The sequence below is a fragment of the Chiloscyllium punctatum genome, chromosome 22 (genome assembly GCF_047496795.1).
Source record: "Chiloscyllium punctatum isolate Juve2018m chromosome 22, sChiPun1.3, whole genome shotgun sequence".
Lineage (NCBI taxonomy): Eukaryota > Metazoa > Chordata > Chondrichthyes > Orectolobiformes > Hemiscylliidae > Chiloscyllium > Chiloscyllium punctatum.
This window is the reverse complement of record NC_092760.1, coordinates 15,824,109-15,844,540: the sequence shown is the minus strand read 5'-3', so window position 1 is coordinate 15,844,540 and position 20,432 is coordinate 15,824,109. Positions and strand designations below refer to the sequence as shown.

At 44.8% G+C, this 20,432-nt stretch overlaps 1 protein-coding gene across 4 annotated transcripts in view; it reads right to left on the bottom strand.

Annotated features, from left to right (window-relative positions):
- Nucleotides 1-20,432, bottom strand: part of LOC140493428 (tumor protein p53-inducible protein 11-like) — a 111,680-nt gene that overhangs the window by 22,251 nt on the left and 68,997 nt on the right. For 3 of the 4 annotated variants that reach the window (XM_072591852.1, XM_072591854.1, XM_072591853.1), the window contains exons 3-6: nucleotides 10,996-11,054; nucleotides 7,837-7,885; nucleotides 2,435-2,531; nucleotides 407-508 (exon numbers count right to left, since the gene is read on the bottom strand). In XM_072591852.1, coding sequence (XP_072447953.1) covers nucleotides 407-508; nucleotides 2,435-2,531; nucleotides 7,837-7,885; nucleotides 10,996-11,054 — 307 coding nt within the window. The remainder of the gene's footprint in view (nucleotides 1-406; nucleotides 509-2,434; nucleotides 2,532-7,836; nucleotides 7,886-10,995; nucleotides 11,055-20,432) is intronic. The other variant, XM_072591855.1, reaches the window with a different exon arrangement.

Sequence of the window (20,432 nt, the reverse complement as noted above, 5' to 3'; positions counted from 1 at the left end):
CCACTGTCTGCAAGCTCCCCTCCAAGCCACTCACCATCCCGGTCTGGAAATATATTGCTGTTCCTTCACTGTCGCTGGATCAATATCCCGGAATCCCCTCTTTAACAACATTGTGGGTCGACCCACAGCGAGTGGTCTGTGGTGGGTCAAGAAGGGCAGCTCACCACCACCTTCTCAATGGGTAAGAAATGCTGGCCCAGCCAGCGATGTTGGTGATTAACGTCGATGGGAGAGAGGATCGGAAGGGTAGTAGGTCTCGGAGGGGGAGAAATAAAAGGGGCAGGACTCTACAGGAAGAGGGATCAGGGAGGGGGCAGCAGGAACCTGATGGATGGGGTGGGGGGAGGGGAATGGAAGGGCAGCATTGGTCATTTCTTACAGTGATACACTTTCATTGAGAACCCACCTATAAACTGCACTGAGAAATAAAAGGTCTCAGTGAGGAGCGTCCACCGAACGATCAACTTCTCGGCCATGTATAATGCATGCCACATGATCAAGGAAATGCCTGCAGCAGAAAGGGAGGAGAACAGAGTCAGACTACAGGGCAGACACAGTGCCAGCCTCACAGGGCACCCTTGCTGTGGGAGCTCCCACTGCCCTCTCTCCACCACACGATGATACCACACCCCACCACCCCATCTGCCCTTCATCCAGTCCCTGCAGAGTCCCTGTCTGCCCACCGGAAGGCGCAAGAGGGGTGAAGCTCCCTTCCCAGGAGTTATAATGATATGTTTCACACAGGGAACAACAAGGAGGAGTGGGCAGGAGAAGGAGAGACTGGGGAGAAGGACAAGGTGGGAGAAGTTTAGGGAAGGAGGGGGATATATCAGGAAAGAAAGGCTTAAAGAAGGGACTCTAAGGGCAAGTGAAGGCACAGCCACTGAGGATGAGCTGAAGGGAATGCAGAGACGAGACGGGCAAATTGGTGACCTGCTGAGAGGAGAGGGCGTGGAAAGTCCATTTAGTGCCAGTATCGCAGGCTGGTACAATGAGGGGCTCACACCAATAACCCGCGGTGTAACTGCAGCACACTGTCCCTCACCCAGAACCAGATATCGAACAACCAGCAGAGAGCAGCCTGGAGTATGCCCACATCAAACCTGCTTACAGACAAATCATCTCACAATGCAAGCAGTATGTGTCTGCACGGGCTTTAAGGCTTTAGGGCGGCTCCCTGTGCAATCATTAATAATAAAATTAAGATGGACTGTATTCTGGACAGTGTGTGTGAGAGTTTGAAGGTGAGTTACTCCATTACAGAAGTGGGTTTAAGGTGGAATTCTCTTGGCACAATGGTGTGCAATGGCGTAAAGGTGGACTGCTGCCTGTACAGTGTGTAGAACTAGTTTAAGGTGGACTGCTGCCTGTACAGTGTGTAGAACTAGTTTAAGGTGGACTGCTACCTGTACAGTGTGTAGAACTAGTTTAAGGTGGACTGCTACCTGTACAGTGTGTGGACCTAGTTTAAGGTGGACTGCTGCCTGTACAGTGTGTAGAACTAGTTTAAGGTGGACTGCTACCTGTACAGGGTGTAGAGCTAGTTTAAGGTGGACTGCTGCCTGTACAGTGTGTAGAACTAGCTTAAGGTGGACTGCTGCCTGTACAGTGTGTGGACCTAGTTTAAGGTGGACTGCTGCCTGTACAGTGTGTGGACCTAGTTTAAGGTGGACTGCTGCCTGTACAGTGTGTAGAACTAGTTTAAAGTGGACTGCTGCCTGTACAGTGTGTGGACCTAGTTTAAGGTGGACTGCTGCCTGTACAGTGTGTAGAACTAGTTTAAAGTGGACTGCTGCCTGTACAGTGTGTGGACCTAGTTTAAGGTGGACTGCTACCTGTACAGTGTGTGGACCTAGTTTAAGGTGGACTGCTGCCTGTACAGTGTGTAGAACTAGTTTAAGGTGGACTGCTGCCTGTACAGGGTGTAGAGCTAGTTTAAGGTGGACTGCTGCCTGTACAGTGTGTAGAACTAGTTTAAGGTGGACTGCTGCCTGTACAGGGTGTAGAGCTAGTTTAAGGTGGACTGCTGCCTGTACAGTGTGTAGAACTAGTTTAAGGTGGACTGCTGCCTGTGCAGTGTGTAGAACTAGTTTAAGTTGGACAGCTTTATGTGCAGTGTTTGCAGGGGGTTTAAGGTGGACTGTTCATTCTGGAGGCCAATCTTTGAGTAAGTGTAAGGTAGAAATTGCTGGATTTCAGATTACCAGCAACATACAGGGTCATGGAGAAAGTTTTAGTAAAATTCATTGAAACGTTTGATTGGCCACAAGCACAGGACAGGCTCAATAGGCAAATGGCCTACCCTTCATCCAATCTGTCCATCTGAATTAAGGTGGACTGTACCTGTACAGTGTATGCAATAGGTTTAAGGTGGACTTCTGTTAGTCGAGTGCATGAAATGGCCTCTAGGGACACTGTTGTCAATGATACTTACTGAGAAGGGCCCCGCCATACAGTCTCACTGCCATTATGGTGCTGGACCCATCTTCATCAAAGACAGTTTCATACAGACGTTTGGGAAAGATGAGAGCCTGAAACAGAGATACAGGCACAGTCACTGCTCCCAGTCAGCACAATATACCCAGCCAGACCTACATAAGACTGACAGAGAAAAGGACCTGTCACAGCCATAGAGCAGGGAGACGGTGGTGACACTGGGCACAAGGACAATACCAAATAAAAACCGCAAAAAAACTACGGATGCTGTAAGTTAGAAACAAAGCCAGAAATTGCTGGAAAAGCTCAGCAGGTCTGGCTACACCTGGGAGAAGAAATCAGAGTTAACGTTTCGGGTCTGGTGACTCTTCCTCAGACCCTCAGTTGGGACCCACCACCTCCCTTAAATAAGGAGAACAAAAACTGCACATTGTGTTTGAGATGAGGTCCCACAAATGCCCTGTATAAACAGATACGGGATAGTATTCCATGTGCCCTCTTCTTTAGGGACAGTACCTGCAGACTGATTATTTTGCAACTCCTGCACTAAACACCGAAATCCCTCAGCACCTTCCACAGTCATTCTCCATTTAAATAACACTCACATTAGAAACTGAGAAAATAGGAGCAGGAGTAGGCCATTCGGCCCTTTGAGCTTGCCCAACTGTTCAATATGATCATGGCTGATCATGCAAGCTCAGTATCCCATTCCCATTTTCTCTCCATATCCCTTGATCCCTAAGCTGCAAGGGCCACATTCAGCTCCCGATTGAATATATCGAACAAACTGGCCCCAACTGCTTCCTGTGGGAGAGAATTCCACAAGTTCACAACTCTCTGAGGGAAGAAATTCTTCCTCATCTCAGTTCTGAGTAGTTTACCCCTTAGTCTTAGACTGTAACCCCCAGTTCTGGACTTCCCTAACAGAAGAAATATTCTTCCAACATCTGGCCTGTCTCTGTGAGGACCCACCTTAATCTTCTAAATTCCAGTTAAGTACAAGCCCAGTCAATCCAGTCTTTCCTCATGTCAGTCCTGCCAGCCCGGGAATCAGGCTGGACTCCAGTAGCAAGAATGCCCTTCCTCGGACTAGCAGACCGAAACTGCACACAATATCCAAGACCCTGTCTAACTGCAGCATGACATCCCTACTCCAATACTCCAATCCTCTCACTGTGAAGACCATTAGACCTCCTCACTGCCTACTATACCTGTCTGCCAACCTTCAGCACTGTGCCACTATGACACCCACATCACGTTGCACCTCACCCTTTCCGAAACTACCACCATTCATATCATAATCTATCTTCCTGTTTTTTGCCACTGATGTGGATAACCTCACATTTATCCACACTATATTGCATTTGTCAAGTATTTGCCCACTCAGCCAGTCTGTCTGAGTCACCCTGCAGGCTCTTAGCATCCTCCTCACAGCTCACACTGCCACCCAGCCTTAGTGCCATCTGCAAATTTGGAAATATTGCATTCAATTCCTTCGTCCAAATTGTTAATGTATATGGTGGACAGTTGGGGTCCCAGCACTGTACCCCAATCATCACTGCCTGCCATTCTGAAAAGGACCCGTTTATCCCAACTCTCTGCTTCCTGTCTGCCAACCAGTTCCCTATCCACATCAAGACATTACCTTTGATACCATGAGCTTTAATTTTGCTTCGTAAAATTGTGTAATTATGAGCAGCAAGTCCAATAATTGGTCAGATATAAAGAGCAGCACAGAATGTCTAAAAAGAAATTAGAGAAGGAGAGCAAGCTGGCCAGAAAGCTTGTCAAAGGCCTTTTGAAAATCCAAATACACAACATCTGCTGGTTGTATTCATTCTGCCAAAGTCAGCAGCTTCACATTTTCCCACATTATATCACACCTTTGTCCCCCTGTCCATAATGTATGAAACTTCTTAATGTTTCCTGCATGCCATAAGTTCCTTCCTATCTTGGTATCATCTTCCATGCCTTCACTTCCCTCATCTAAGACACTGACACAAATCTTCTTATCCTTGTTGATATCTTGTCCCTACCCCAGCACCTTCCATTTTCTATAATAACCATTGATCAAATGTCTCCTTGGAACTCTTAAGTATTGCGCGGTTTCAGGTTCCCCTTTCTGTGTTATTCTTTCAAGGAAGTCTGGTAAACTACTGAAATATGATTTCCCTTTGATGAAATAATGATGACTCTTCATGATTATCTTGAATTTCTCAAAGTGCACAACTATATTCTCTTTAATGGTTGATTCTAATACCTTCCCCATGACAGACATCAAGATAACGTGAAAACAGGGGTTATATTTGCTACTTTCCAGTTTAATGGAACCTGTCCTAAATATAAGGAATTGCACCAATCACCTCATTATTAACTTTTGAGACTATGGGATGCAACTCACTTGGACTTGGGAGACTTGTCAGCCCTCAGTTTATTTAGTACCACTTCCCTCATGATTGGGATTTTCTAGGTTCCTCTCTCCACCCCCCCCCCCCCCCCCCCCTCCCCCCCATATTACTGGAAGATTTTTTGAATCCTCTGTTGGGCACATCGAAACAAAATATTTGTTCATTCCATCCACTATTTTGTTATCCACTAGTAATTCCCCATTCTCACACTTCAAAAGACCAACACTCACTTCATGGACTCTTTTCCTTTTTAAGTACCTGCAGAAACTCTTGTTATCCATTTTTACATTTCTGGCCAGCTTGCTCTCCTTGTCTAATTTCTTTTTAGACATTCTGTGCTGCTCTTTATATCTGACCAATTATCGGACTTGCTGCTCATTATTACACAATTTTACCATTTTTCACTAAGTTTGACGTTTTCCCTATCTTCTTTAATGAGTTATGGATTGTGAGTCCTGTTTTTCTTTATAATAGGTGTATACTTATTCTGAGCAATTCTAAATCTTCCATTAAATGTCTCTATTGATCTATTCTCCCAGCCTTAAGCCAGTCCATTTCTGATAGCTCAGCTTTCACACCCCAATGGTTGCCTTTATTTAGGTTTAAAACATCTGTCTAAGCCCCAATCTTCTCCCTTTCAAAGATGACATAACATTTAGTCATACTGTAGTTGGTGATATCTGAACTCTGAAATCATTGCTCAATCCTGTCCCATTACTCAATACCAAGTTGAATATAACGTGTTCTCAGGTTGGTTCCAAAATATGATCATGTATTCTGTGAACTCCTCATCCAGATTATGGCTGCCATTCTGATTTTTTCCAGTTTCTTTGTAGATTAAAGTTGTCCATGATTACTGTCATCCTTTTATCACAAGCATCCGATATTTCTTTTTGGACACTTTCTTCCACACGTTGTGATTATTGTTAGGGGGTCTTTCAACCACTTACACTGTCCACCTCTTTCCCTTACTATACCTGCACCCAAACCAATTCTACATCCAGATTTCCTAAAGCAAGATCCTATCTAACTAGTGTACCAATGCCATCCTTGGTTAATAGTGCAAATCCACCACCTATACCTAGCTTCACAGTCTTTTTGAATGCCTTATAACCTTCACTATTCAGCACCTAATTCCTGTCATACTGGAGCCACATCTCTCTAATGGCTTTCAGACTGCCCTAATTTACTTAAAGGTATACCATCAATTTGTTTACTTTGTTATGAATGCTAGACACGAGAGCCATTAGTTTTGACTTTTCATTACCTTCATAACACTTTATTGTGATTTTTGCTGTATTGCTAGGGCTCTATTTCCTCTCTACCCTCTTCATTCCATTCCCCGACCCTCATTTTCCATATTAGATTAGATTACTTACAGTGTGGAAACAGGCCCTTCGGCCCAACAAGTCCACACCACCCCGCTGAAGCGCAACTCACCCATTCCCCTACATTTACCCCTTACCTAACACTATGGGCAATTTAGCATGGCCAATTCACCTGACCTGCACATCTTTGGAGTGTGGGAGGAAACCAGAGCAGCCGGAGGAAACCCACGCAGACACGGGGAGAATGTGCAAACTCCATACAGTCAGTCGCCTGAGGCAGGCATTGAACCCGGGTCTCTGGCGCTGTGAGGCAGCAGTGCTAACCACTGTGCCACCGTGCTGCCCACAATTATTACCCTGGCTCTAATGTTTGATGTACCACAAATTGCCACATTTGACTCTTTCCCTCCACTGTTTTATTTAAAACCACCTCTATGTCCTTAGCTATGTGGTTTGCAAAAATAGCTTAACGAAGCATTAAACATAAGGAATCACAGCGCGGTTCTGGCAATAGACTGTCCCAATGGTACATCACCCACTTTCTCCAATTCTGGTACCTGTGGCCCATGAACCAGAACCCACTTTTCACACACACCATTCTTTAAACCACGTTTTCATCTCTCTAATTTTAGGTACTCTTTGCGTGTGGTTCAGGCAATAGCACAGAAATTCTAACCGTTGAGGTTCTGCTTTAAATGTAGCACCTTTTCTCTGTTCAGAACCTGTTTCCTCATTGCCACTTATCTCATAGGTACCTATGTGTGCTACAACCAGTGGATCCTTTCCCTCCCATTGCCAAGTCCTGCCCTGAGAATGGTGTCAATTTCCCTCACGGTCCTATTACACATTTCTCCCATATTCTTTCTTACTTCCCTGACTTGAATGACTTGCTGCACCACAGTGCTACGGTCAGTGTGCATATCGAATCTGCAGCCTTACATTACTCTCATCCAGACAGCGCCTCAAACCAGCGCAGGGGAAGCAGGAACGATCAAGGGTTTGAAAGAAATTGAATGGGCACTTGAGTAAGACAAAGGTGCAGGTTGACAGGAATACATTGAGGTAATGGGATAAGATGGAATTTCTCGAATGTGTGCTGTAATGTCTCAATGGCTAGGGGAGTCTCACAGTGCAGTTACCCACAACGTCTAACCCAGATCAATCAGCTGGACGGACAGCCGGACACAATTCAACATTCTCTCCCTCCCCCTTCTCCTGGCAGATTCTGCATTCAAATTCTCAGAAATTTTGGTTTCTCTGAGGGAGACATGTAACATCTGATCTGAGGCAAACAACCCATAAACTGACCCACTCACTGATATCGTTTGTGCTCCCAAATCTCTCCTGCGACGGTTGGTGTTCCTAATTAGTATTCCCTACTCCGCTGGAAATATCCATCTTGCAAATGATTAGCCGGTGATTCATTTCGCAATTCACACTCTGAATTAAATCCAACTGCAGCTGTGCTCCCCTCCTGTCTGACAACAATCCCAATGGAGACTACGGCATCTCTGCTTTTTTTCCAGCATGGCCAGGTCAATGTGAATGAAGGGTTACAGTCTGGGGTCCTCCAAAAAACCACAGGGTCTAAACTCGTCGCCCCCTTCCTCCACACTGTATCATTGCTTCATGCAGTGAGTAATGTTAAACAAGTGGACACTCACCGTTACGCCAACAACACTGAACATGATGGCTGACACCACTTGCCATATCCTATAGAGAATCAAACAGAGCGATTAGTGCACCCATAGTGACAGGTTCAGAGGCAGTCTCACACAGCATGAAGAACACGCGGCAACATACATACAGGAATGACATAACAAGTGAGAGACAAACATAAGCAGTGAAATACAGTCACACAGAGTGAAATACAGGCCATAACATGGAATCACGTACATGCAATAACACGTACACACACAATGACACACACAGTAAAACGGGTAAAAACAATGACTGCAGATGCTGGAAACCAGACTCTGGATTAGTGATGCTGGAAGAGCACAGCAGTTCAGGCAGCATCCAAGGAGCTTCGAATTTAACGTTTCGGGCAAAACCCTTCATCAGGAATAAAGGCAGTGAGCCTGAAGCGTGGAGAGATAAGCTAGAGGAGGGTGGGGGTGGGGAAAAAGTAGCATAGAGTACAATGGGTGAGTGGGGGAGGGGATGCAGGTGATAGGTCAGGGAGGAGAGGGTGGAGTGGATAGGTGGAAAAGGAGATAGGCAGGTAGGACAAGTCCGGACAAGTCATGGGGACAGTTACTGAGCTGGAAGTTTAGAACTAGGGTGAGGTGGGGGAAGGAGAAATGAGGAAACTGTTGAAGTCCACATTGATGCCCTGGGGTTGAAGTGTTCCGAGGCGGAAGATGAGACGTTCTTCCTCCAGGCGTCTGGTGGTGAGGGAGCGGCGGTGAAGGAGGCCCAGGACCTCCATGTCCTCGGCAGAGTGGGGGGGGGGGGGGAGTTGAAATGTTGGGCCACAGGGCGGTGTGGTTGATTGGTGCGGGTGTCCCGGAGATGTTCCCTAAAGCGCTCTGCTAGGAGGCGCCCAGTCTCTCCAATGTAGAGGAGACCGCATCGGGAGCAACGGATACAATAAATGATATTAGTGGATGTGCAAGTAAAACTTTGATGGATGTGGAAGGCTCCTTTCGGGCCTTGGATAGAGGTGAGGGAGGAGGTGTGGGCACAGGTTTTACAGTTCCTGTAGTGGCAGGGGAAAGTGCCAGGATGGGAGGGTGGGTTGTAGGGGGGCGTGCACCTGACCAGGTAGTCACGGAGGGAACGGTCTTTGCGGAAGGCGGAAAGGGGTGGGGAGGGAAATATATCCCTGGTGGTGGGGTCTGTTTGGAGGTGGCGGAAATGTCGGCGGATGATTTGGTTGATGCAAAGGTTTGTAGGGTGGAAGGTGAGCACCAGGGACGCTCTGTCCTTGTTATGGTTGGAGGGGTGTGGTCTGAGGGCGGAGGTGCAGGATGTGGACGAGATGTGTTGGAGGGCATCTTTAACCACGTGGGAAGGGAAATTGCGGTCTCTAAAGAAGGAGGCCATCTGGTGTGTTCTGTGGTGGAACTGGTCCTCCTGGGAGCAGATATGGCGGAGGCGGAGGAATTAGGAATATGGGATGGCATTTTTGCAAGAAGTAGGGTGGGAAGAGGTATAATCCAGGTAGCTGTGGGAGTCGGTGGGTTTGTAAAAAATGTCAGTGTCAAGTCGGTCGTCATTAATGGAGATGGAGAGGTCCAGGAAGGGGAGGGAGGTGTCAGAGATGGTCCAGGCAAATTTAAGGTCAGGGTGGAATGTGTTGGTGAAGTTGATGAATTGCTCAACCTCCTCGCGTGGCGCCAATGCAGTCATCAATGTAGCGGAAGAAGAGGTGGGGAGTGGTGCCGGTGTAATTTCGGAAGGTCAACTGCTCTACGTAGCCAACAAAGAGACTGGCATAGCTGGGGCCCATACGTGTCATGCATGTCATACACAATGATACTCACACACATACACACATAATATACACATGACGCACACACACACCATGACGCACACACACACCATGACACATACATACAATAACACAATGACACACACACACACACACAATGACACGCATAGTATACAATAACACACACGAGCAATGACATACGCATATACAATGACACACACATGCAATAAAACACACAATGACACATATACACACATACAATAACACACACACACACACAATGACACAAACTCCTAATGACACACACATACAATAACACATACAAACATAACACACCCAGTGACACACACCCACCCAGCCAATGGCACACACAATGACACACACACATACAATTATACACACAATGATAAACACCCAATGCCGCACATATAATGGCACAATGACAGTCACACACACAATGACATACAAACACACCCTCTTTCTGAGTGCTGAGGTTACTACACGGACTATGTTATCTGGGCCTGTAGGAGGGAGTCTGCTGCTCAACATACAACACAGCTTCACTTGACCACTTCTTTCAGAAATTACATTTTATTTTGAAATAATTATATGTCATTCAAGTTTTTTCAATAAAAGACTATTGTACTTGGTTATTGATTCCTGATGAAGGGCTTTTGCCTGAAACATTGGCTCTCCTGTTCCTTGGAAACTGCCTGACCTGCTGTGCTTTTCCAGCACCACACTCTCGACTCTAATCTCCAGCATCTGCAGTTCTCACTTTCGCATACTTGGTTATTGTGCCTCTTATGCTTCAAAATCACTCAGGAAGTCCCTGTCCAAATGTATTCCAAAATTAACACGGCAGAACACAAGGGAGTAGTTTGTATAGACAGCATCTGTGTATACAAACACCCTATACCCAGGTCAGTGAGACTAGTGAGGCCTGACTCACACAACATGGGATTCTCCTCCCTCTCGACCTCATTCTGGTCCCCTTACCCACACGCTCTTCCATTCTTCCCCCTTCCTACCTCTTCACATTCCCCCAACTGAACCCTTTCTCTCCTCACCTTCTCCCCATTTTCCTCTTTCACTCCTCCACCTTCTCTCCATCCCTTCCTCTGCCTCTTCCCCACTTCCCTCCCCTCCTCATCCTCCCTACTCCCCCCTCTCCATTCCCCCACACCCCCCCAATCCCTCACAACCGGGGTAACTGGTGGCACTGGACGTTTTTGACAAATCTGGGACCTGCCGAGTCATAAGACTCGTAAGGACAGTGACCGACCTGGTCCATTGCCTCAGACAGTGGGACCACAGCTCAATACCATTATCACTGTGGTAACACTTGTTAATTAATCATATATTATTTTAACATTAGACATTGTACCTGAGACCCAAAGGCTCTCGCATGGTGAATTTCATTTCATTTCCCAGCACTTGACTAATCTGAAAAAAAAAGAGATGAGGATGAAGCAATTGCAGAAGCCTCCAAAGAATGAGGGTTAAATCTGTGCAAGTCCATCAGTCAACATGCTTGCTTTGTGAATCTGTCCCTCCAGCCATAAAAGATGCCAGTCACCCTCTCTTTAAAACATATTACTTGTGTTCATGCGTGTGTCTGATGTTTGATTTTCATTACCTTGTTCTCAGGTTAGTCAGTAATAAAATTACCCTTCTTTTCACTCAAGAAACTGGATCCTCCATTTTGTAATGAACTACATTTTAATGGAAGTTATTAGCACTGGGCTTGGTCCTGACTAGTCACTGTTGTAGAAGATGAGAGATCTGAAGGGATTAATGTACATGTCCCTTTGTTTATATCCACCTATTCTTTACTAGTGTCTCTATCACAACCTGTGGATGGAGACTAGGAGTTCTATGCATCCAGTCATAGAGATGTACAGCAGGGAAACAGACCCTTCGGTCCAATTGTCCATGCCGACCAGCTATCCTAAATTAATCTAGTCCCATTTTCTACGCTCCAGAGGGAGCAGATAGACTGATACCAGCTTCCCGTAGGTCCTAGTGTAGGAAGGATGTTGCTAAAATTGAGAGGCTTCAGAAAAGATTTATAAGGGTGCTGCCAGGATTGGAGGATTTGAGCCATGGAGAGAGGCTGAATAGGCTGGGACTATTTTCTCTGGATTGTTGGAGGCTGAGGTGTAACCTTGTAGAGGTTTACACCTTGTGGAGGTGCCGGTGTTGGACTGGGTTAGACATGGTCAGAGGTCACACGACACCAGGTTATAGTCCAACAGATTTATTTGAAACCACAAGCTATTGGAGTGCTGTTCCTTCATAATGTGGGACTATAACCTGATATCATGTGACTTCTGACATAATCGGGATTTATAAAATCATGGATAGGGTGAACAGTAAAGGTCTTTTCTGCAGGAGACGGGAGTCCAAAATTAGAGGGCATAAGGTTAAGGTGAGAGGGGAAAGATTTAAAAGGGACCTAAGGGGCAACTTTTTCACACAGAGGGTGGTGTGTGCATGGAACGAGCTGCCAGAGGAAGTGGTGGAGGCTGGTACGATTACAACATTTAAAAGGCATCTGGATGGGTATATGAAGAGGAAAGGTTTAGAAGGATTTGGGCCAAACGCTGGCAAATGGGACTAGATTCATTTACGATATCTGGACAGCATGGACAAGTTGGAGCAAAGGATCTGTTTCTGTGCTGTACATTTCTATGACTCTATGATAAACACTGTTGCAATCAGGTGAGGAAGCAGAATTATCTCCCCTCTTCTTAATCTTCCTCATTCAGTTACAAAATTGGTTTTTCATTTCTTTCTGACATGTAGTGATCATACATGAATTAAAATTTAGTTCACTAGAAAATGAAGGATCCAATTACTAAGTTTTTCTTAAGTGAAATGAAGCGAATGTTCCTTACTGACTAACCCGAGGGATACAATAATGGAAATCCAACATCAAGAACACACAAAAACTCAGGCAATAAGTTTAAAAGATAGAGAGAATAAACATTAGGCAGTTAGAGTCTTTGGGGATCTTGAGGTATTAGATTCTTAACCTGGGACTATAGATAAATGGTTGACTCGTTTCTTTAGCTGTAGCAGAATCTGTGGATAACTTTGAATTCTTGGTCAGTGTTATTTCACCAGTTTGCTTTTACACCAGGCATTGTGTTCTGAGATGATGAAAGAAACTGGTACAGAGGGAGAGAGTTCCAGCGCTTATTGTCACAGGTTATTTGTTATTTCCTTCTTTCTGCTCTGCTGCTCAGAAACAATTATTGAAATATGGTTCAACATGTAATCCTGAGTCTAGCTTCATTGCCTTCCCAAGGTTTCCAATTAAGATGTGAGCCCTCTCTCACCCAAAATGCGCAATTATCATATAAGTGTAAATTAAACAGAAGATGTAAATTTATTTTAAGCAATAAAAAGGAGAAATCAGAGTTAACATTTTATGTCCAGTGAAATTTCAGAACCCTCAAAAAACCTTCAGCTACATACTACAAGGTACCACCAATGGGCAACTCAGAAACCACCACAGATACCAAGTCTCTCTGGGCACTGGGCTGGTTCTTATTGGGCATCAGGTCTTTGCCAGCTCATTACTATAAAAACGATGGTATTTCGAATAACTGGTTGAAGAAGGTCCAATTTATGAAGACAGCTAAAGTAATTAATTCGATTTTATTGAGGACTAATCTATTTCCGACAAGGGCATCCTTGTCGTATGGAAGGCCTTTTAATATTAAATCTTGCAGAAGATGTAATGCAACTTCAGAGATGTTGGCACACATCTCGGGTTGGTGTCCCTATGTTAAGAATATGAGAATAAAAAGACATAATAGGGTGGCAGAAGAGTTAACTAAATTTGTTAGGAAGAATGGGTGGACAGTTTTTATAGAGCCAAGGATCAAGGATAAGGTAGGGAAATTATAGATCCCTGATCTAATTTTTAAGAAAGATCAGCAAATAGTTGTAGTCGATGTAACAATAAGGATGGACCTTCAAATTAACTCCTTGGAAGCAGCATGGGAAGAGAAGTCAAGTAAATATAAACATCTAAAGGATGAGATAATGGACCTCACGGGAAGAGGAAACGTATCCTTCCATGGTTTTGTGATAGGTTCCCGAGGGAAATGGCTGGAAAAAAATGATGAGCTCATGAAAAGCCTCAGCATCTCGAAATTTAAATCTTTCGCTCAGAACATCACAACCCTTGTTTTATCTCTGACCCTTGAACTGCTGCGAATTTTTATGGACTCATAAGTTCTCCTTACGACATAATTTAATAACTTTTTAGAAATTTTTAACGATAGAATTTTAAATAGTATTTGTCGTTTTAATTAATTTTAGATATTTTAACTTTTAAGATCTTTTTAAAATGCTTTTAGTAATAAAGTTTGGTAGATTTTAGTTCACATAAATAATCGGTGGTGGGTAATAGGTGAAATAAATAAAATGCACGCTCTACACAACAGGTGATGAGTGGTAAACACTGTCTAATAGTTGATTAACCCAGCTCATCCCTCCCCTTGCTGAGTTCTGATTCAACATTTTTTTTTGTGGTTCCCTTAAGATCATCCGGCTGTGGTTTCACTGGATCGAGCGACGTTAAAACTCGAAAAGGACACAATCCATCATGTATGGGGAGTGCATATAAATAAAGGTGTGTACACACACACACACACACACACACACACAATCTGCACGCATCCCCTGTCAAATCCTGTCTGCATGTAAAAATGTGTCTTTTGAGACAGACTATATCAATGTTTCCTGAGTGTGTTTACAAGCTGCAATTAATATTGGTCTGGTTTTGACGGATCATTGCTTTTTTGAGTGTGTCTGATAATTGTGGTTGACTGTTTACTTTTATTCACAAAGCTCTGGTGAGTTTTTGGAGTCGACTGATGACTTGGTTCCAGCGAGCTCGCTTCCCTCACTTCCCTTGCCAGCGGAAAGCAATTTGCTCTCGACCGTGCTAGCTCAGTGCTCCTGCTGTGCGGGCAAGTGCATCTGTTCGGCTTCCCTCTGTCAGCAAGCAGCATGACTCACTCGTCAATAAGCACAGGCCAGGCTTGCTGTCACTCAAACACACCAAGTCCTGTGGGACTTCAAGCCCTGGGGACTCAGGCTTCAATTAAACTGTCAAAGGTGCTGTTTCATTCACTGCAATCAAAAAACAGAAGGCAGTGGGCTAAAATCCAGCTTCGACCACACACTGCAGGAGAATGGGATTATTATGTGGGGTTTCAAAAGGCTAATTTTCAATGTTTTTTTTCCTTGTATGAACGGATAGGATTGAAAAGGCTGCCTGGCGAACAGACTAGGACAGCAGCAAGCTTTGTCCTGACTCACATCAGGGCTATTTCTGTTCAAACTCTTCTCAATGTGGGAATGTAGACAGAGAGGGACATAACTGCAATTCAACAGAAGTGGCTGTCTTGACTTGGCGACAGGGTAAGGGTCCTGAGGGTTAATCCTTCTCATTTGAAGGTTGACTGGATCAGAATGTCAAAGATTTATGTAATTTAAGAATGCTCCAATGATTACGAGGGGCGTGTTAAGCGAACGAGGCAAAAATGAGGACTGCAGATGCTGGAAACCAGAGTTTAGATCAGAATGGTGCTGGAAAAGCATCCGAGGAGCAGGAACATCGATGTTTCGGGCAAAAGCCCTTCATCACGCCAACATGCTGGGGCTGGGGGACCTTTTTACCCACGGGGTATTTGGATGTCAGTTATGGTCCCCGACAGATCATAGTCAGAAACCTGGCTTGACTGATCGCTTGTTGGTTTTTGCCGGTTTGGTGTCTCACTGGAATATAAACATGCAATGCCGCACATTTTGTTTTAACAGTATAATAAATTATGAAGAAAAGAAATCATAAAACAGACCAAGCCACTTGCTTATGACACAAAGAATTTCAAACATACAGCAAAGTATAATCCCATTAATCCTTCATAAGCAAAGAAAAAAGTGTTTGTATAGGAATCCAGACACCCAAAACCTCACTTGTAACACAACCTCACACAACAGATCCTGCATTTCATGTTTTGCTGGGTTGAAGTCACTTGTAATTATAAGACCATCAGGTATGGGAGCAGAATTAGGCCATTTGGCCCATCGAGTCTCTTCCGCCATTCGCTCATGGCTGATATGTTTCTCAACACAATTCTCCCCGCCTTCTCCTGTAACCCTTCATCCCCTCACTAATCAAGAACCTATCGATCTCTGTCTTTATACATTCAATGACTTGGCCTCCACAGTCCTCTGCTGCAGTGGGTTCCACAGGTTCACCCACCCTCTGGCTGAAGAAACTCCTCCTCATCCCAGTTCGAAAAGGTCGCCCCTTCACTCAAGTCCCAGTTTCTCCTACTTATTGGAAACATCTTCACCACATCCATTCTATCTAGGCTTCTCAGTATTCCGTAAGTTTCAATGAGGTGCCCCTTTCATCCTTTTAAACTCCAAGTATTCAGAATCTTCAACCACTCCTCGTATAACATGCCCTTCATTCTCAGGATCTTTTTGTAAACATCCTCTGGACCCACTCCAATGCCTGCAATTCCTTCCTTAGATACGCGACCAAAAACTGCAAACTATATTCCAAATGCAGCTTGACCAGAGCCTTATACAGCCTCAGCAGTACACCTCTGCATTTGTACTCTAGCCCTCTTGAAATAATTGTTAACATTGCATTTGCCTTCCTAACTGCTAAATAAATCTGCATGTTAACCTTAAGAAAACTAAGACTCCCACGTCACTTTGCGCTTCAGATTTTGAAGCCTTCCATGCTTAGAAAATAGTTTATGCCTCTATTCTTCCTACTGAGGTATATAACCTCACACTTTCCCACATTGTATTCCATCTGCCACTTCTTTGTCCACTGGGACCCTCCAGCCACACGGAATCAACGCCAATTTCACCAGTTTCCTTATCTCCCCTCCACCACCTTATCCCAGAATCTAACTCTCCAACTGCCCTCTTCATCAGTCGTATCTGTCCATCTTCCTTCCAACCTATCCACTTCATCCTCTGCTCCCACCATCAGCCCCCACCTTCATCTACCTATCATATTCCTAGCTACTTTCCCCCCAGCCCCACCTCCCTTCCATTTGTCTCTCAGCCCCTTTGGGCTCCCTCCCCACATTCCTGATGAAGAGCTTATGCTCGAAACGTCGACCCTCCTTCTCCTTGTATGCTGCCTGACCTGCTCTATTTTTCCAGCGCTACACGTTTTGACTCTGATCTCCAGCGTCTGCAGTCCTCACTTTCTCCGAGTCCTTCTGCAGCTTCCCCCCCTCAACACTACCTGTCCCTCCACCTATTTCTGCAAACTTCGCAACAATATCATCAGTTCCTTCATCCACATTGTTAATGTATAATATGAATGGTTGTGGTACCAACACTGACCCCTGTGGAACTTCACTAGTCACTGGCTGTCATCCTGGAAAAGACCCCTTTATCCCTTCTCTCTGTCTTCTGCCAGCGGCCAATCCTTCATCCATGCCAGTACCTTACCCATAACACCATGGACTCATCTTATTTAGCAGCCTCCAGAGCACCACCTTGTCAAAGACCTTCTGGAAATCTGAATAGATCACGTCGACTGGCTCTCCTTTGTCTAACTTGCTCGTTAACTGCTCAAAGAATTCTAACATTCAAGTAGCTCAACCATCTTCAACTTTTTGACCAAAACTGCACATAGCTTCTTTGGAGGGTCAGTGTGGACTCAATAAGCCAAATGGTCTGCTTCCACATTGTAGGGATTCTCTGACTCTATGTTGTACGTACTCCTCTGAAGGTGCTCGGCAATCCATAGTTTGGTCCTCCTGTATGGTTAGACCAACCTGCTGTGGAGAAAGCAGCACACTGCCAACACTCGTGTTTCTGGCACCTAGGGATAGATGGGGGTGAGCCTTGGAACCGGGAAGGTTGCAGAATAGAGCATGTTGGACAGAGTGGGAGAAGAGAGTGAACAGTCAGCCAAGGTGAGCAACGTCAGGTCCAAAGCATACTGCCCACATATGGGTCCATTTCACAGTGCGGACTGGCACAGTCTATATGGAACTTGGAGGCCACCCTATGACACTTCAATTAGTCCCATGGGGAGGGATATCAGACAATCTCCTTGACACCATATGTAAACAAGGAATGGCCAAACTGCCAAGCTGAGTCATGTCCCAACATTGGGCACCCAACATAAACATTGAATATAGAGTGAATACAAAATCACAAGTTTGCTCCTTCCAGCAGCAAGGTTTCAAATTCCTTGTGACTCTTACCGTGAGGCACATTTAGAAATGGCATTCTCAAAACAAACAACAATAGGGTGCATTTGCAGATGAGGTGAAACCACTATAGAGTGGTGGTGTTCCCACTTATGTGGTCCCCTTGTCCTTCTGGATAGAAGTGGTTGCGGGTTTGGAAGGTGCTATTTGAGGATGTTCGGTGTTTGAGTCTATCCTTCTTTCAAAACGGATGCAAATGCTGATTTGGTCGCTGTCTCCAATTAAGTCAGAAACATTCTACCAACGGGCCATCGGGGCGACTGACGGCATCAGTTTACAGGTTTCTGGTTTTAGGTTTTATTTTGGGGAAAATCTAGAAAACCCAAAAGGCCAGCAGTTTTTTTTCCTACATAAACAGGAACACTGGAAAAACTCAGCAGGCTGGCAACATGTAAGGAGAGGGAAACAAAATTAATGTTATTTCCATAACGGTTTTATGGGCTGCCACAAATAAACGGGTTTCGCTTCTGATCACACATGTGCATAAAAGTGCCAGTTTCATTTCTTATGCACTGAACATTGGAGGTACAGGTCATATGATTACTACTAGTTAGCTTGTATACTATATGCAGGTAAATTAATCCAAACGCTTCCGCTTTCATTAAAATAAAATGCATGCACTATCATAGGAGTATATATCTGAAAAATAAATACTGGTACCATGAATGTGCTAGTATTAAGTCATGTTAATGGCAGTGGAGTTAGGCAGGAATGTTTTATCTGTGATATTGATTGTGTCTCCATGATTGACCAGGAACTTCCTCCCTAGCCCACTTTGAGCTGCTGCAGGGTCGCTGATGATCAGAATAGCTTGCCCCATCACAGAATTTCTCTCAGGGACACGTCCAGCATCCTAAACTGGCATTGTAATCACACAGGAAACGGGCAGAAAAGCAAGACGATAAAGCTGGTGCGCATGCGCCCCTTCCACTGAGGTACCATGGACAAACGTACCAACCTAGGACTCATTTTCCCTCATTTCATCCTGCCCGTATACAATTCATCATCTGTAGTCATTATGATACTGTCACTGGCATACAATGCTGTCCTAAAGGGGTAACTGTTATAAGTCACATGCACACATAAAGGTGTCAGTTTCGTTTCATTTGGGACTGCGCCTTCCTATGTACACTGCTGTTTGGCTGAGCCCAGATGCAGTCTGCTGTGATTAAGTGCCAGCTGCATGAGTGGCACTGTTTAAACTCAGCGTGCGTTATCATTAGCTCACTACCACATTGCTGTTTGTGGGATCTCACTGTGCACCCATTATCTGCTGCCTTTGTTAACTTACAACACTTCAAAAGTGCTTGAAGGTTTTGAAAGGCGTGATAAAAAATAAATGTTCTTGCTTCCCGTCCCTAAAACTGTAAGAGCTCTGTTTGAATGGACAGATTAGTGGGGCACTATGTATAAGCTGCTCTGTACTGAAAGAACACTGAACCTTTCTACATCATGGGGTGATCTCTGCTCGTGTTAAAGAAAGTCGGACTCCATTTGTTAAAACAGCAGCACGTGACAACGTTACATTGTGCAGCCATGTGTATGTGGCTTGTGCAAAACACTCATTGTGCAGATTAATGCCTGTACAAAAAGGGCTTTGTGCAGATCGTGCTGCAGTTTAAAATCGGCATTGAATGGACTCGTGTGTGCATTAAGAGAGCTGTGTGTGTGAGCCTGGTCTAACAGTGAAGGGATATTTTACAGACCTATGTCTGTATTCAAGGTAGACTGTATGAACCTGGATGGATATCAAAGGGACAGTATAGTACTGTGCATTCAGATCCAGAAAAAGGCCTGCTGCCAGAACTCTGTGTCAGCACTGCCTGACACCAGCTCAGAAATGACATCGTTTGTTTTTATTAATGGCACGTGGGTGTTGCTGGCTGGGTCAGCAGGTACTGACTGTGCCTAGCTGCCCTTGGGAAGGTAGTGGTGAGCTGTCAGTTCGGTAAAACCACAATATTGTTGACCGTGATGTGGAGGAACCAGTGTTGGACTGAGGTGGACAAAGTTAAAATCACACCACACCAGGTTATAGTCCCACAGGTTTATCTGGAAGCTCCTTCATCAGGTAGCTGTGCTCCGAGAGCTAGTGCTTCCAAATAAACCTGATGTTGTGTGATTTTTAACATTGTTCACAACATTGTTAGGGAGGGAATTCCAGACGTTTGACCCAGTGACACTGAACAAACGGCGATATATTTCCAAGTCAGGATGGCGAGTGGCTTGGAGGGGGAACTTTCAGGTGGTGGTGTCCCCATGTATGTGGTACCCTTGTCCTTCTAGATAGAAGTGGTTGTGGGTTTGGAAGGTGCTGTCTGAGGATCTTTGGTGTTTGAGTTCTTTCTTCTTTCAAAACTGATGCAAATGCAGATTTAGTCACCAATAGGCCAGTGGGGCACCTGATGACATCAGTTTACAGGTTTCTGGTGAATATTTTTAGGTTTTATTTTGAGGAAAATCGAGAAAATCCAAATGCCAGCAGCTTTTTTCTTACATAAATAGGATACACTGGAGAAATTTAGCAGTCTGGCAGCATCTAAGGAGA